The 18,094-nt window shown below is 39.7% G+C and overlaps 1 protein-coding gene across 5 annotated transcripts in view; it reads left to right on the top strand.

The window, feature by feature from the left end:
• Positions 1-18,094, top strand: part of TAF2 (TATA-box binding protein associated factor 2) — a 102,998-nt gene that overhangs the window by 51,597 nt on the left and 33,307 nt on the right. For all 5 annotated transcript variants that reach the window (XM_054518793.2, XM_054518792.2, XM_054518795.2 and 2 more), the window contains one exon: positions 2,802-2,912. In XM_054518793.2, coding sequence (XP_054374768.2) covers positions 2,802-2,912 — 111 coding nt within the window. The remainder of the gene's footprint in view (positions 1-2,801; positions 2,913-18,094) is intronic.

Raw genomic sequence — 18,094 nt, 5'->3', positions numbered from 1 at the left:
ACGGAGTCTCACTCTGTCGCCCAGGCTGGAATGCAGTGGCACAAGCTCCACTCACTGCAAGCTCTCCCTCCCGGGTTCATGCCATTCTTCTGCCTCAGCCTCCCGAGTAGCTGGGACTACAGGCGCCCACCACCACGCCTGGCTAATTTTTTGTATTTTTAGTAGAGATGGGCTTTCACCGTGTTAGCCAGGATGGTTTCGATCTCCTGACCTCGTGATCTGCCCACCTCGGCCTCCCAAAGTGCTGGGATTACAGGTGTGAGCCACCGCGCCCGGCCTCTTTTTTACTTTTAAACATTTTCCCAAACTTTGATTAAGTGATTATTGATTTTGTGATCTGTGTGCAAGTGACTCATTGGCCACATTAATATTAAAGTGTACAGAAATGTTTAATTTGCCTTTTTGGTTGGTTACCTGGGGGATGGAGAAGTGAGTAAGCCCTTCTGTTGGCAGTCCTAGAATGTGGACAGCACATCTGAGTCAGAGACAGCACAGCATAGAGCTCTAGTTTTAGTCCCAGTCCACTACTCACTAGCAGTTTGCACATGCATAAGTTTCTTAACCTTCTACACCTCAGTTTAAAATTTATCTTTTTTGGAATTAAGATCAAGTATGTAAAGTGTTTTATACTACACTTATATTAAGTTTTCTATAAGTGGAATTTTTAGAAAATGGTGGTTAGAGTCACTGTTTTAGGAAAGGATATGAGAATGACAGGATGGTCAGCATTTGGGCTATTTGGATATCATACATAGAGTTTTTTTTTAGTAATTTCATAATAATGAAGGCAGAGATCAGATTAACTAGATTGAACTAGAAAGGAGGAGTGAAGTTGAAGTAGAGAGAACTAATGAAGCCTATTCTTTCATGATTTTAGTCAAAGATATAAGAACGGATACTATGTTGAGGATGAAGCAAGGTTGAGAAAAGGACTTCTTGGGTTTGTTATGTACAGGGGAAGAACAAACTTGAGGCATGTGTGACACAGGGAAAAGAGCCAGTGAAGAGGCAGAGATGGAATACTCAGGTGGGAGAAAGTAAATAGAGAAGGCTGAGCAAGTTCTGGAAGTGTTAGAGGGTGGGGCACAGTAAGGAAGTAAATTTTAGAAAAGATAAGAACATTCCTTTTTTTGAGGCAGGTGGAATGTAGATTAAAAACAAGTGAAAAGATAGATGTTGAGGGGAATGTTAGGCACGTTGAAGTTTATTTACAGTGGAAAAGAAGTAGGTTGCACAGCAGCATTGGGGTGCCTTTTGAGAGTGGAAGCCAGGATGTATTTATAGTAAATCTAATCAGCAGGCAGATTCAGGATGATCCAGGTTTTGGGAAAGGTAATAATGGTGTGATCAAAGAAGTCTATGGCATCCTGTTATTTTGTTTTTATGAGCTGCTCTGTATTACCATTTCACGAATTTGTGATATAGAAGCAAGTTAATTTCTGTGTCTGCCTGATATATCTGTCTCATGATGCCACGGTGCTTTCATGTAGCTTAGGTCAGTGTTTCAAATTGGAGTTATGAAACATTAGTGAAGGGATCATGAAATCAGTGTAGTTTTTATTTCTATTTTTATTTTTTTTAAATAAAACAGAATAGGTAGTATTCAATATAAGGCGTTTGGGGTTCACTTTTAAATTTGTATACATTGCATCTAAAGTGTGTGTGTGTGTGTGTGTGTGTGTGTGTGTTAGGTTGTGTTATAAAATATATTTTTTCCTGTTAGCTACTGTCAAAAAAATTGGAAAGTCAATGGTTTTATACCAATTCACCTTTCTGATAATACTTCTAGTGGACAGGAGAGAGAGATTGGTGCCTAAATGAAACCTGAGCCTCAAAGGTCAGAAAAGGCGTAAGATAGGTATTTCTGTGCAAAAGCGTCTTTCCCTCAGTTGTTCCTATAGTACTAAAACTGACTGTTGTTGCTCTTGTTATCTCTGCTTCTTCAAGCAAGAAAATGAGCCATTCTCCTTTCTGACCTTCATTTTAGAGGGTATAGTTACTTTGAGTAAGAAGAGGGGTTAGTCCATATCTCCCCACATGCTAAAGACTAAGATGTCTATGCATCTGTAGTCCTGCCTAGCATTTAATTAGCTTTGTTTTACTGATAGAGTTAACCAGTGTGTGTAAGTCATGTTTCTACATTCTTAAAAATGTTGCCTGTGAAAATTTGGAAAGAGAAAAATTAGGCTGCATTTCAGATAATTTACCATTTTGTCCTTAGATTGAGGATTGGGTGTTCCTGAGGATTAGGTGTTGGGAGAATCAATTTGTTCTAAGACTGAAGGTTGGCTCCACCTACTTATATCGTTTATTCCTGAAAATGGTTGTGAGGAAATGAGGCTCCTACTCAATAGGCAACAAGCTAAAGGCACCTAGCACAGAAGGTAGTGGAGCTTAGGAGTTGAATAATGGTCCATCTAATGCTAAAATCTGTACATTTTCCACTGTATCACACAGAAGTAATTCTAAAATCTATGCCTTTTCCACTGTATCACATAGAAGTGAATTTATATAATTTACATCACATATATTTCCTCCAGCAAATGAGGGCCAAGGCACATAGCCTACAGAGTGATGTGCAGTCATGCAACTCTTCCCTTAGTTTCCTGCCCAGCTCTTCTCTTATGTTAGAATGCTTTGAGATATGTTGTCAGTGGGAGGGGTTGGGGTGTGGAGGTGTTAGGCTCCATCCAGATATCTATGTCAGCCCAAGAGTAACCCTTTTCTATTTATAGTTCAATGAATTGTAGTAACAAAAAGTTAGGTTCTGTGCTTTTAAAAGTTCTTTTTTTCTTTTGTAGACTATGCCAGTTGCAATGGCTTTATTAAGAGATGTTCATAATCTTTGTCCTAAAGAAGTCTTAACGTTTATTTTAGACTTAATCAAGTACAATGACAACAGGAAAAATAAGGTGAGGTACTTTTATTTTTTAATCTTCTACAACAGTTGTCTTAGATAATTTTCTTAATGAATATTACAAAACTACCCAATGGTATTTTGTTTCTGAATAAATATTTAGTCTATAAAAATCATCGTACTTGATGACTGTCCACAGTACTTGACATTTCTAGAGATAGAGGCATGTAAACACGATTTATTAGAATAATCGGTGGATAAAAAACAAGATTAGTTTTTAAATGTTCTTCGAACCTCTTGTAGTGTGGAGAGAGTAGTACATCAAATTTGGGGTAGCCAGCTAAAACTTGATAAAACCTGACAGCACAATTTTATTTATATTGATTTATTTTTTGTTCACCTAATGATACCTAGAAAAGAGTTATCGATTGGGATTAACTTGTTCCTTGATTCATCTGACCTTTTTCTTTTTTCTTTTCTTTACCATTGTGTCTTTATTCATTTATTTAGCAAATAGCAATTGGATGTCCTGCTTCAAAAATTATTTCATCTTACTTGTTATCATTCCAGCAATCAGCAAATGTTTTTAAGAATATATGCTATGCTTGAGAGTGTCCCATGTTAGCTGGAATGAAAAGATGGTTGATGTCTTAATGAACTTTATTTATTCATTAAAAAAACTGCTCTATATTAGTCTGATTTTACACCATCAAGGACACAACCTGATAGGGAAATCAGACAAGTAAGCAATCAGCAGTCACATGTGATAATTGATACAATGGAAGTATATATGATTCCCTAGGGGAATGCAAAGTGTAGTCATCTCTCAGTATCCATGGGGGATTGGCTCCAGGACCCCCTTTTTGGATAGCAAAATCTATAAATGTTGAAGTTCTTTATATAAATGGTATAATATTTGCATATAACCTATTCACATTCTCTCATATACTTTTAAATCATCTCTAGATTACTTATAATACCTAATACAATGTAAATGCCATATATATCATTGTTAATACTATACTGTTTAGAAAGAATGACAAGGAGAAAAGTCCATACATGTTCAGTACAGACACAACCTTCCTTTTTCTTCCCCAAATATTTTTGATCTGAGGTTGGTGGAATTCACAGATGCAGAATCCATGGATATGGAACCCACATACAGAGAGAGAGGGTCAGCTATAGTGTCTACTTTGAAGGACATAGGGAGAGACTTAGGGAAGTTTTGTATAGAAGTAGTGACCCTCAAACTGAGTCATAAAGATGAGTAGGATTTTCCCAGAGTATGAGTAGGACCAGTCTAGGAAGATTGTTCTAGACAGAAGGAACAGCACATACAAAGGCACAAGTAAGTGTTAGGATAAGTCAAATTGATGAAACTTTTTTTTGAGACGGAGTCTCAGTCGCCCAGGCTGGAGTGCAGTGGCGCGATCTCGGCTCGCTGCAAGCTCCATCTCCCTGGTTTACGCCATTCTCCTGCCTCAGCCTCCCGAATAGCTGGGACTACAGGTACCCGCCACTACGCCCGGCTAATTTTTTTTTTCTATTTTTAGTAGAGACGGGGTTTCACTGTGTTAGCCAGGATGGTTTCGATCTCCTGACCTTGTGATCCGCCCATCTCGGCCTCCCAAAGTGCTGGGATTATAGGCATGAGCCACTGCGCCTGGCCAAATTGATGAAACTTTTAATAAAACATTACAACAGTAAAAAAAAAAAAAAAAAAGCACAGGCATGTTTATTAAAAGATGACTTTTTAATGAAAATCAAGAAAACAATATTGCCTCTTTAGTTTAACATTCAAATAATTTAAGCGTAAAGACTCCTTTAAAAATTAACATTTTAAAAGAATACATTAATTCATTTTTTCTTGCCATTTTTTAATACTGTTGACTTCATCTCTGATAGGCTCTATGATCATTGGTCTCTCCCAAAATAAGGCATATTAGGGACATAGGAGTCCAAGATTATCTTTTAGTTGCCTTTGTTATGATAGTCCAACCTTTTTTAATGAGTAGTAAGCTCGTCTATGCATACCAATTTTAGAAAGCATGTGCTTTTTATTCTTTCATTATTGTTTTGTTCAAATGGCTCAGATTTTCATGTAATTTAATACTACATTAGAATAATAAAACTAATAACTGGTAACTAAAACTAGTAGCACTAAATTAACATAAGTCATCTAGTGTTTTATTTCACTTAGTAGATAGGTGGCTAAGTAGTTCCCAGGGAAATTTTATCTGATGGATGGTATAACTGGCTATGTTTCCCATTATTTCCCTTAAAAGTTGTTAATTTCAGGACCACGTTAAAGTTTTTTCAGCAATCAACGTTTATTTTTTATTCTCTTTATTTATTATTCTTTTTTGAGACGGAATCTCGCTCTGTCACCCAGACTGGAGTACACTGGCGTGATCTCGGTGCACTGCAACCTCCACCTCCCAGGTTCAAGCGATTCTCCTGCCTCAGCCTCCCAAGTAGCTGGGACTATAGGCACGTACCCCCACACCCAGCTAATTGTTGTACTTTTAGTAGAGATGAGGTTTCACCATGTTGGCCAGGCTGGTCTCGAACTCCTGGCCTCAAGTGATTCACCTGCCTCGGCCTCTCAAAATGCTAGGATTACAGGCATGAGCCACCAAGCCCAGCTGCAGTCAACCTTTAAATTGTGTTGGTCTGCTTGTAGGAAGCCCCCAAATGTACCCAAAACACATACTTACCATTATTTTTTGAATTACTCTCTGATGCTTGATTTGGGGATTTGATTTTCAATTTTTTTTTTTTTTTTTTTTTTTTTTTTTTTTTGAGATGGAATCTCACTTTGTTGCCAGGCTGGAGTGCAGTGGCACAATCCCGGCTCGCTGCAACCTCCGCCTCCCAGGTTTAAGTGATTCTCCTGCCTCGGCCTCCTGAGTAGCTGAGATTATAAGCACGAGCCGCCACACCTGGCTAATTTTTGTATTTTTTTAGTAGAGACAGGGTTTCACCATGTTGGCCAGGATGGTCTCCTTCTCTTGACCTTGTGATCCGCCCTCTTTGGCCTCCCAAAGTGCTGGTATTACAGGTGTGAGCCACCACGCCCGGCCTCCAATTTTTTTTAATATTTAATAAAGTCCCTTTTTTGTCCTGTCGGGCTTTGTTAGACGTTTTTTGTTTGTTTGTTTTTACCATGTATGTTGCATTAAAATAGCTCTGAGGATCCTACTAAAATGGAAATTTTTTAATGAGCTATTTTATTCATATGATGCTGGAGTTTCTAATAACACCAGGTTCAAATCTCATGGAACACCGTAACGACAAGAAGCCAAATGTGTAATTTAGTTCAGCTATTTGCTTTGTAACAAGACTAAGAGCATATAAGGGGAAGTTATTATCTCTGCTGCTTTTAAAGAAATCCAAGATTGGGATTTTAGGACCAGTTTTACTAATCAGGTCAGTATGTGGTTTTGTAAAGAAATTTTCTCCGTGTAAATCAGGGATGTCCAATCTTTTGGCTTCCCTGGTCCACATTGGAAGAAGGCTTATGTTGGGCCACACATAAAATACACTAACACTAATGATTGCTGATGAGCTAAAAAAAAAAAAAAAATTGCAAAACAACTCACAATATTTTAAGGAAGTTTATGAATTTGTTTATGAACATTCATAGCTGTTCTGGGCTTTGTTGAACAAGCTTGGTATAAATAGTGTATGTGTATAAATAGTCTATATGTCATAGTAAATATATAAAATACTGGAAAATAGTAGACACCTTTTAATTATCTTTCTCTAAGTCAAGACACTTAAAGTTCATTTATTTAATAGACATTAATACTAGGTTTGGATGATACTGTGATGAGTAACTTATGATCTTTCCAGGTGCTTAATCTATAGTGAAAGAAACATACAAAAGATCAATTTTTTTTTTTTTTTTTTTGAGATGGAGTCTCGCTCTGTCCCCCAGGCTGGAGTGCAGTGGCGTGATCTTGGCTCACTGCAAGCTCCGCCTGCCAGGTTCACGCCATTCTTCTGCCTCAGCCTCCCGAGTAGCTGGGATTACAGGCACCCGCCACCACGCCCGGCTAATTTTTTGTATTTTTAGTAGAGACGGGGTTTCACCATGTTAGCCAGGATGGTCTCGATCTCCTGACCTCATGATCCACCCGCCTCAGCCTCCCAAAATGCTGGGATTACAGGTGTGTGCCATCGCGCCCGGCCAAGAACAATATTTTTAACAAGATAATTATTATGACATTAGGTTTATTAACCTGCTAAGGAAGTGCTTGGAAGTATTAACCCAAATTAAGGATGGGGAAGCCAGAAAAGCCTTCCTGGACAGGTTGAATCTAGAGAGAGCTGTAAGTTGATGAGGTGAAAGAACAGGAGAAGAGGAATATATGGTCAATTATAGAATCTATAAAAGTATAGAGAGGGAGCTTATTGAATTTGAGAGGTTTCAAGATAATTATTTTAGAAGTTATTTTTATAACTTTTGGCATATTTCTTGAAAATGGATCCATCTTCCTCATATTTTTACTTACCTCGCAAGATGTGAATATCTTAACTCCTACTATAAATCCAGTTTCTATTATTGTATAAATTATGTAGGTACAAAGAGGATATAGATATAAATTTAACCCTCTGTAAGTCTAAGAAATCTGAGAGAGGATGGTGGGGAGTAAGAATGGCAAGAAAGGGTTGGGAAAATAATTGTAGCCTTGAAGAAATGAGGGATTGATTTAGAATTTAGAAAGTTATGGAAAGTATATCAACTTTTAACTTGGAACTTATCAGCAAACTGAGCTCTTAAGACTTCTTTGTATTTTTTTTACATAAATAGAAATGGTAGTGTATTATAAGAATAGGTTTAGCACAATGCTATTTGGAAAAGAATAATCTACTTATTAGGTAATTGTGCTGTTTAATTTTGTAGCTAAATTGTGCTATTATTTCTTCTATCTTTTTAAAAAAGGAAAATTTTAAAGAAAGGTAACCATAGGTTTTTTTTTTTTAGAAAATCCAAGCTTTCTTTTTCAATAATGATGATATTGGCTCTGATGTTCACTTATTGAGTGCTTAGTACATTCTTGGTACCATAAGTGCTTTTCCTGTATTTTCTTATTTTAAGTATTATTATTATTATTATTATTATTATTTGAGATGGAGTCTCTCTCTTGTTACCCAGACTGGAGTGCAGTGGCATGATCTCAGCTCACTGCAACCTCCGCCCCCTGGGTTCAAGTGATTCTCCTGCCTCAGCCTCCTGAGTAATTGGGATTATAGGTGTCCACCACCATGCCCAGCTAATTTTTGTATTTTTAGTAGAGACGGGGTTTCACCATGTTGGCCAGTCTGGTCTCGAACTCCTGACCTCAGGTGATCCGCCCACCTTGGCCTCCCAAATTGCTGGGATTACAAGCGTGAGCCACCACACCCAGCCGTATTTTAATTAATATTATTATTTTATATTATGTATCTTTTAAAATTTTATTTTAGATTCAAGGGGTGGGTAGGTCTGCAGGTTTGTTACATTGATATGTTACCTAATGGTTGGGTTTTGATTTCTAGTGTACCCATTACCCAAATAGTAACCGTCGTACCCAATAGGTAATTTTTTAACCCTCACTTTCCTCCTAGCCTCCCCTCTTTTGGAATTCCCAGTTTCTATTATTTCCTTCTTTATGTCCATGTGTTCCCATTGTTTAGTTCCCACTTACAAGTGAGAGGATATGGTATTTGATTGTCTGTTTCTAAGTTATTTCACTTAGGATAATGGCTTCCAACTGCAGTCATGTTGCTGCACAAGACTATTTTGTTCTTTTTTGTGACTGCATAGTACTCCATTGGGTATATATACTACATTTTCTTTGTTCAATCCAAAGTAGGTTGTTAATTTGAGATCTGTCTTTTTGATGTAGGCATGTAATGCAATAAACTTTACTCTTAGCATTGCTTTTGCTGTATCCAAGAGGTTTTGGTATGTTGTATCTCTATTTTCATTCATTTTTTTAAATTTGTCTTGATGTTATTGCTTAGCCAAAAGTCATTCAGGATCAAGTTGTTCAGTTTCCATTTGCTCATGTAGTTTTGAGAGTTCCTCTTGATATTGATTTGTAATTTTATTCTACTGTGATCTGAGAAGACACTTGATATTTTCGATTTTTTTGAATTTATTGAGATTTGCATTTTGGCCAAGCATGTGGTCAATTTGGGGGAATATTCCATGTTCAGATGAGAAAAACGTATATTCTGCAGTTGTGGATAGAATGATCTGTAAATGTCTGTTAGGTCCATTTGGTCTAGATTCTAGTTTAAGTCCAGAGTTTCTTTGTTGACTTTCTGCCTCAATGACCTATCCAGTGTTTTCAGTGGGGTGTTGAAGTCCACCACTATTATCGCATTGCTGTCAATCTCTTCTTAGGTGTAGGTGTTGTTTTATGAATCTGGGTGCTGCAGTGTTGGGTGTGTATATAATTAAATCTTGGTTTTGTTTTAAACTTTGTCAGTATATAATGCCTTTCATTTTGCTTCTTTCTTTCTTTACTATTGTCAGTTTAAAGTCTATTTTATCTGATGTAAGAATGGCTACTCCTGGCCGGGCACAGTGGCTTATTCCTGTAATCCCAGCACTTTCGGAGGTCGAGGAGGGCAGATCGCTTGAAGTCAGAAGTACAAGATCAGCCTGGCCAACATGGTGAATCTCGTCTCTACTAAAAATACAAAAATTAGCCAGGTGTGGTCGCACATGCTTGTAATCCCAGATACTCAGGAGGCTGAGGCAGGAGAATTACTTGAACCCAGGACGGGGAGGTTGCAGTGAGCCGAGGTTGCACCACAGCACTCCATCCTGGGCAACAGAGTGAGAACCTGTCTCAAAAAAATAAAAAAGAATGGCTACTCCTGCTTGCTTTTATTTTTCATTTGCGTAGTATATCTTTTTCCATCCCTTTACTTTGAGTCTGTAGGTGTCTTTTGTCATTAAGGGGGTCTCTTCTAGGCAATAGATGGTAGTGTCTTGTGTTTTATCCAACATGCCATTCTATATCTTTTTTTTTTTAAGAGACGGAGTCTCGCTCTGTCGCCCAGGCTGGAGTGCAGTGGCGTGATCTCAGCTCACTGCAACCTCCACCTCTCAGGTTCAAGCAGTTCTTCTGCCTCAGCCTCCTGTGTAGCTGGGACTACAGGTGCACACCACCACGCCCAGCTAATTTTTTGTATTTTAGTAGAGACAAGTTTTCACCATGTTGCCCAGGGTAGTCTCGAACTCCGGAGCTCAGGCAGTCTGCCCTCAGTCTCCCAAAGTGGTAGGATTACAGGCGTGAGCCACTGCACCCGGCCACTCTATATCTTTTAAGTGGAACATTTATGCCATTTCTGTTCAAGGTTAATATTGAAATGTGAGGTTTTCTTCCTGTCATAGTGTTGTGGGTAGTTGCCTTGGAGCCTTAATTGTGTAATTATAGGATCTGTGAGCTTTCTGCTTGCATGTGCTTTTATGTTGGTGAGCATCATCCTTTCATTTCTTTATTTAGAACTCCTTTGAGCATTTATTATAGGTCTGGTCTAGTGATGATGAATTCCCCTTGCTTTGCTTGTCTGGGAAATACTTTATTTTTCCTTCATTTATGAAGCTTGGTTTGGCAGGATATAAAATTCTTGGCTGGCAATTTTTGTCTTTAAAGAGACAAAAAATAGACCCCCAATCTCTTCCTGCTTGTAAGGTTTCTGCTGAGAAGTCTGATGGGATTTCCTTTATAGGTGATTTGACACTTCTTTCTAGCTGCTTTTAAGATTTGTTCTTTTATGTTGACCTTGGGTGGTCTGGCCACTATATGCTTTTGTGAGGTTTGTCTTGTATCATTATCTCCCAGTTGTTATCTGGATTTCTTGTCTGGATATCTATCACTGTAATGAGATTGGGGAAATTTTGCTGAATTATTTCCTCAAATATGCTTTCTAAACTTCCTACTTTTTTTTTTCTGCCCCAGGAATGCCTGTAAGTTACAGGTTTGGTCACTTTATGTATTCCATATTTCTTGAAGACTTTGTTTATTAAAAAAAAAAAAATTGGGGGCTGCGTGCAGTGGCTCACACTGGTAATCCCAGCACTTTGGGAGGCTGAGATGGGTGGATCATGAGGTTAGGAGATGGAGACCATCCTGTCTAACACGGTGATACCCCATCTCTACTAAAAATACAAAAAATTAGCCGGGCATGGTGGCACGTGCCTGTAGTCCCAGCTACTTGGGGGGCTGAGACAGGACAATCGCTTGAACCCAGGAGGCGGAGGTTGCAGTGAGCTGAGATCGCGCCACTTCACTCCAGCCTGGGGACAAGAGCGAGACTCTGTCTAAAAAAAAAAAAAAGTTCTGACTGGGTAAATTCAAAAGACCAGTCTTCAAGCTCTGAAATTCTTTCTTCTGCTTGGTCTAGTATGTTGTTAAAGTTTTCGCCTGTGTTTTGAAGTGCTTTAAGTGAATTTTTCATTTCCGGAAGTTCTGTTTGTTGCTTTTTTAAAAATACATCTATCTGGTCTTTCATCTCCTGAATTGTTTTTCTGGTTTCTTTGTGTTGGTTTTCAACTTTCTCTTGTGTCTCTTTGGGCTTCCTTACAATCCATATTTTGAATTCTTCATCCATCATTTCAAAGTTTTCGTTTAGGTTAGGACCCACTGATAAGAGAGCTTGTGTGTCACAGTATTCTCTTTCTTCATGATGCTGGAGTTGTGCTCATTCCTTCTCATCTGTAGCTGTTGTCACTTCTGATTTTTGAATTTACTTTCGTTTGGATGAGACTCTTCCTCCCCTCCCACCTTGAGAGTGCGACTATGGAGTATATTGGGTAGGGTATTTTTTTGGCTGTGCTTCTATAGCCCTGTGTATTTCTGTTATTAGGGTTTGTGTTGGGTAATGCAGTTCAGCCTACAGGCCAGTAGGTGGTGCTTCCAGGTAAGAGCCAGCTGTGGTAAAAGCAGATGGGTATGTACTTGATCTTTGTTTACTGTGTGGTACTCTTTTTTGTTTCACCCCTGACGGGGTGGCTGGTGGAGCTCCTAGTGAAGTGCACTGAAGTCTCTGCAGGGGGGCTGTACTAGCTCCAAGTCTTAGACAGGCAGAAATGTGATCTCTTTCCCTGTCACACTCCTGTACTGGGGCTCATAACTCTCCATGCAGATGCACACTGTCGTCTGTCTCCAGGCATAGTGTAACTGAGAACCGCAGAAGACACCTCTCCCCTGGCTCTCCACTGGAGTGGTTTCACGCTGGAACTCCTCACTCAGCCCAGTACAGACAGCTCTGTGGCTGTCCTGTTCTCCAGTGTGGTAATGTTGCTGCTTCAAGCAGAGAGGGGGAGGGGCTCCATCTTTTGGCACATGCAGGTGGGTGTCAGCTGTGGTGCTGTCAGCTGGCTGGGTCAGCCTAAGCTCAGACCCGATGGACCTAGTAGACATTTACAGATTATTCTACCCAACAACTGCAGAATATGTATTTCTCATCTGCACGTGGAACATTCCCCCAAATTGACCATAGGCTTGGCCAGAAAGCAAGTCTCAATACATTCAAAAAAATCAAAATCATATCAAGTATCTTCTCAGACCACAGTGGAATAAAATTAGAAATCAATACCAAGAGGAAAAAATAAGGAGTTTTTCAATAGGTAGAGGAAGGAGAACGGTGCCCTGGGGTTAAGAACACATTAACAAAAGTACAAGAGGCATGAAAATGCAGTGTGTTAAAGGAAGAGAAAAGTTAATGATGCACCTTCATGGTAAAGGGGTACAAAGCCAGAGGTAGTGGACTGGACGAGGCAAACCTCCAAGTCCAGAGCCTGTAAATGGCCTGCTTGATGGTGTATGGGAATCCTCAGGCAGTAACAGCTGAGTTGGTGACAGAATACGCAGGTGGTGGGAACCCCAGGGTTGATCACAGGCCTGTCAGCATGGGCTCTCAGAAGGGTTCCAGCTGGCAGCTGAAACGGCTGGGTGGGAGCAGGGTGGCCATGCTGCTGTTCTTTCGCTGAGGAAGGCGGACTCCCTCAGCTGGAGCAAGGGAGGCTGGCAGCTGTGGGATGCGTGGCCCGATTGCACTTCCCTTTTATAGGAGTGGTGGTGTATTTCGCTGTTGGGGACATGCAAACGTGCTCAGCCTCCCCCTCTCTCCCTGGCCTCGAGGTGGCAGTGTGGCATCTGTGGTGGCCTGTGGTGACAACAACTGCTACGGTGGGAGCCAAAGGGCAGGTCCCTGGCTTCTTGGGGCTGGGCTCTCACTACACTGGGCCACAGCCAAAATACACATGCAGCGGCAGGGCGGCTGCACTGTGGACCCAGCGCTGAAGAAGCGGGGACCTGTTTAGCAAACAGTAGCTGAAGCAGACTTTCTTACTTTCTTCACATTCTGCAGTCTGCCTGCTGCTCTGTACTGTGATTGCCGTATCTGTCTTTGGGTTGTGTGAAAATGCCGGGCCTGCCTGCTCCTTCCCTGGTGGGGCAGTAGCAGCTGGCACCTGACTGCTCAGGGACCAAAGCCTGTGGGATTCCACGTAGACTCCAGCAGTGTCTCTACAGTCTCCAGTAAGCTCTCTGTATTAGACTGGAAGCCTGAGGGGCCAAGAGGTGTCGGCTCCCTGCTGCTAGGATTGTAAAAGTTCTTAGTAGAAGTGTGGAACCCCAGGGATCTCTCACTCACTTATCCTTTCCCCACATCCGGGAGCTTCTTCCAGCTCCACACTTGCCCTGGTTCAGCGGGCTGCCGGGCTTTGCTCTCCTCTGCTTTCCATGATTCCCATTGCTTCTCTGATGAATTCCAGCATGCCCTCTTAAGATGATAATAGTTGAATTGTTCATATTTACTTGTTACTTTGATTCCTGTCTGTGAGGGAGGCACCCACTAGCTGCTTCTAATCAACCATCTTGAATCGGAACCTCAGTGTTAATATATTAATCTATATTTTTATTTCATTTTAGATACTCTTCCTCCACAAAGTTATATCAATCACATTATAAGAATTGATGAGATTGGAAGGTAGTCCTCTTTATCCCCCTATAGTAAGTGGCTGTCAGTTCTGTGTCATATGAATTAAATTTGTGGGGGCTTACAGAATCAGAAGATATATGCAGGTGTGTGCACATATGTGTATGTGTGTAAATCAGAAAGCATGTGTAACACTTTTTTTAATGATTCTGAGAGCCCGTCTTTACCCTATTTATATACTTTTCCAGAAGAGGTTACTATATACCCACATATATCGTATATCTTCCATCAGCAACTTTTTTTGTTATTTTTTTGAGAGAGAGTCTTGCTCTCTTGCCCAGGCTGGAGTACAGCGGTGTGATCTTGGCCCACAGCAACCTCTGCCTCCTGGGTTCAAGCAGTTCTCCTGCCTCAACTTCCCCAGTAGCTGGGATTACAGGCATCCACCACCATGCTCTGCTAATTTTTGTACCACACTCAGCTAATTTTTGTATGTTTAGTGAAGACGAGGTTTCACTGTTTTGGCCAGGCTTGTCTCAAACTCCTGACCTCAAGTAATCCGCCCACCTCAGCCTCCCAAAGTGCTGGGATTACAGGTGTGAGCCACCATAAGTCTTCACTGGTAAGCAAAACTTCCATAGACTATCCAGCCTTATTCATGCTGTAGCTTTATGATGTAAAATATTCATACCCTTTCATGTATAACAGGTTTTCTCAATCATGGCACTTCTCATATTTTGGGTTGGATAATTCTTTGTTGTGGGGCTGTCCTGTACACAGCAGCATGTTTAGCAGTATCCCTGGCTTCTACCCATTAAACGCTTGTAGCACCCCTTACCTCAGTTATGATATCCAGAAATCTCTCTAGACATTGCCAGAAAGTCTGACAGGCAGAATTGTGTTGAGAACCACTGATGTGTGGGGATAATATTAAGAAATACAGAAGTAGTTTATTACAATAGATTCCTAAATCGCTAAGTAGGTTAGCTGAGATAAAGTTGTAAAAATGAATTTATTTGTGAAGTTAAATTGAATGTAATATCATAGTTGTAGTGTATATCACCAAGCATAAGACTTGATTCGTCCTTTCAGCAGCTGTGATACCTACATCATCTTTTCTATTTCAGCGTCCTAGTTCAGGTCTTTATTCTTCCCTGGACTCCTGAAAAAGCTGTGTCATCTTGAGCAAATTACTTAATCTCAGTGTCTTAGTTTCTTCATCTATTAAGAAAAAGGGTGTTAGTAATAGTACCTCTATCTCAGAGTTTTTGTGGAGATTACACAAGATAATATATGTAAAGCACTTACAGGAATCCCTACAGTTATGTTGCCTATCATTAGCAGTTGCAACATTATCATCATTCCTAGCTCAATATCCCACTACCTTTCCTCCTAAAATATTTTTATAATTAAACCAGAGTAATCTTTGTGATGGAGCTCACCTGAATTTCTTTCCTCCTTAAAAAATTCCCTTCTTAAAAACCTTCAAAGACTGTCCAGTGCTTATAAGTAAGTTTATGCATGCCATTCAAAAACATTTTGAATGTTGGTGGTCCCAGTCCACCCCTCCAGCTTTGTACCCCTTTACCGTGAAGTTGCCTTAGTAACTTTTCCTTTAACATACTCATTTTCATGCCTCTTGTACTTTTGTTAATGTTGTCTCCTTAACCCAAGGGCGCCTTTCTCCTTCCTCTACCTATTGAAAAACTCCTTATTTTTCTAAGATCAGTATATCTTCCTGATAGGATGCATTGTTTCGTTTTGTTTTGTTTTCTTGACTCCTGGAACAATTTGATTACTTTTCCTGTCTTCTTACTCTTTTTTCTGTTTTGCTTGCAAATAAAATAGTTCTTGTCTTGAAGAAGTCATCTTATCTCTGTGTCTCCAGAACACTTAACAAGTACTAGATGCCTATATTTATATATTCATTTAATTGTGTCTCTATGTCACAGTCACTTTCTCAATCATTATCTGGCTACTATTTAGGAAGTATTTAATTTATCTCCTTTAATCACAAAGCCCACAGAACCTACTACATTGTATAATAGCAAAAACACAACAATGGAGATAAATTAGATTTAAATTTCCTCTCAGCCAGATATTTTATTTCCTTTGAGAACTGTTATACCTGACCTACTGCCTTCTGGATTTAAAATACGTATTTTTTTAAATAAAAAATTAAAGACATTTTGGTAAGATTCTTTCCTTCCTACTCTGCTGGTTTATTTTGGCCTTAATTTTTAGTGTTCCTTTTTTCCCCTACACTTGAATTTCTTTTACTTGAAGAAATTAGAATTTAGGATGGTGGGAAATCACATTATATTCAAATGGAAGAGGAAGATGTTTTATACATTATGTCATTTTTTTTGTGGAGTGTTTATATAATTTAATTCCTTTATACTTCTTTCTACTTTGTATAGTGATTTTACTCACCTTAAATTCTTTGAAATGTGCCTATTCCTGTGGTTGAAGGTGTTTGTCAACCCTTGTTTGACAAAAGTAAGACACAGAAATTGAGAGTCTAAAATTACACAGGAAATGTAATCTGGGAATTGTGCTGTAAGGCCCTGCTACCCATTTGTGTGGTGATGTTTTTAGTTTTACCATGTTACTTTATAGCATGCCATTATGCTTGTCATCATTTATGATTTTGTGTGGCACACACTGGTATATTATTAAATTTTATACTTCATTTTTGTTTGGAACCATGTAAGACTCACTGTGTTTTCATTTTGAAAAGAAGGCTAATCAGTTTTTATAGTTAGATGCTGTAAATTAAGTAATTTTATATGACTTAGTACCTCAGAATACTCAGGATAGCATAAATGCAAATAATAACTACAATAGGTAACACTAATAATAACTAAGTTCTTGTGTGTTCCATGCCTTATGCCAAAACATAGATGATCTAATATCCCCACCAGACCACTGAAATAAATACTATATTTATGTATTTTTATTTTATTTTATTTTATTTTATTTTATTTGAGACGGAGTCTGGCTCTGTCACCCAGGCTGGAGTGCAGTGGCGCAATCTCGGCTCACTGCAACCTCCACCTCCCAGGTTCAAGCAATTCTCCTGCTTCAGCCTCCCAAGTAACTGGGATTATAGGCATGTGCCACCACACCCTGCTAATTTTTGTATTTTTAGTAGAGAGGGGGTTTCACCATGTTGGTCAGGCTGGTCTCAAACTCCTGACCTCATGCTCTGCCAGCCTTGGCTTCCCAAAGTGCTGAGATTACAGGTGTGAGCCACCACGCCTGGCCTATTATTATTATTTTTTGAGACAGAGTCTTGCTCTGTCACCCAGGCTGGAGTACGGTGGTGCAATCTTGGCTCACTTGAGATGGAATCTTGCTCTGTCACCCAGGCTAAATAGAGTACAGTGGTGCAGTCTCGGCTCACTTGAGACGGAGTCCTGCTCTGTCATCCAGGCTGGAGTACAGTGGTGCAATCTCGGCTCACTGCAGCCTCCGTCTCCTGGATTCAAGTGATTCTCATGCCTCAGCCTTCTGAGTAGCTGGGACTACAGGCACCTGCCACCACACCTGGCTAATTTTTGTATTTTTAGTAGAGATGGGGTTTCACCATGTTGACCAGGCTGGTCTCGAACTCCTGACCTTAAGTGTTCTGCTGGCCTTGGCCTCCCAAAGTGCTGGGATTACAGGCGTGAGCCACCACTCCCAGCCTTAAATACTATTATTGTCTCAGTTTTCATGTGAGAAGATTGAGGCTTATAAAAGTTAAGAGATTTACCCAAAGTCACAGAAAACCCAAAGTTTTCTGTGGCTCCGGTAAACTGAAGCTATAGAAATTAAAATTTCAATCATTATAGTGGTCTGAAAGCAAAACTTTATCTATAGTGAATACTTCTGGGGTATTTTTTCTTTGGTGTTGTTTATTTGTATGCGCCTTACTTTTTTTCCTGCCCCGTATTTGAACATAAAAATGTTTAGGGACTTTGCATTATGTGTGTCAATGTGAGCTTCTGCCTCCACAATAAAAGTCAATAGGGGGCGGGTAGTCTTCTTCCAGTCTCTTGGCAGTTTGTGTTAGCACAGAATATTCTCAGCATGCTGATAGAATTCATTTGCTTGCTCCATGTTGAATTTCCCTGGCTACAGCATCTGATTTGCTGAGTATAAATCAAGCCACATCCCGGTCACCTTTCAATCAATTGCTTCTATGAGAATTGACTGCCATATAGATTAGGATTTTTTTTTTTTTTTTTTTTAAATGGCTTCCTTCTCTTTTCTGTTTCTCTGGCTAGAACTCCTACATTAACCCTC

The sequence above is a fragment of the Pongo abelii genome, chromosome 7 (genome assembly GCF_028885655.2).
Source record: "Pongo abelii isolate AG06213 chromosome 7, NHGRI_mPonAbe1-v2.0_pri, whole genome shotgun sequence".
In the NCBI taxonomy this organism is placed as follows: Eukaryota; Metazoa; Chordata; class Mammalia; order Primates; family Hominidae; genus Pongo; species Pongo abelii.
This window is presented reverse-complemented; position numbering and strand designations above follow the sequence as displayed.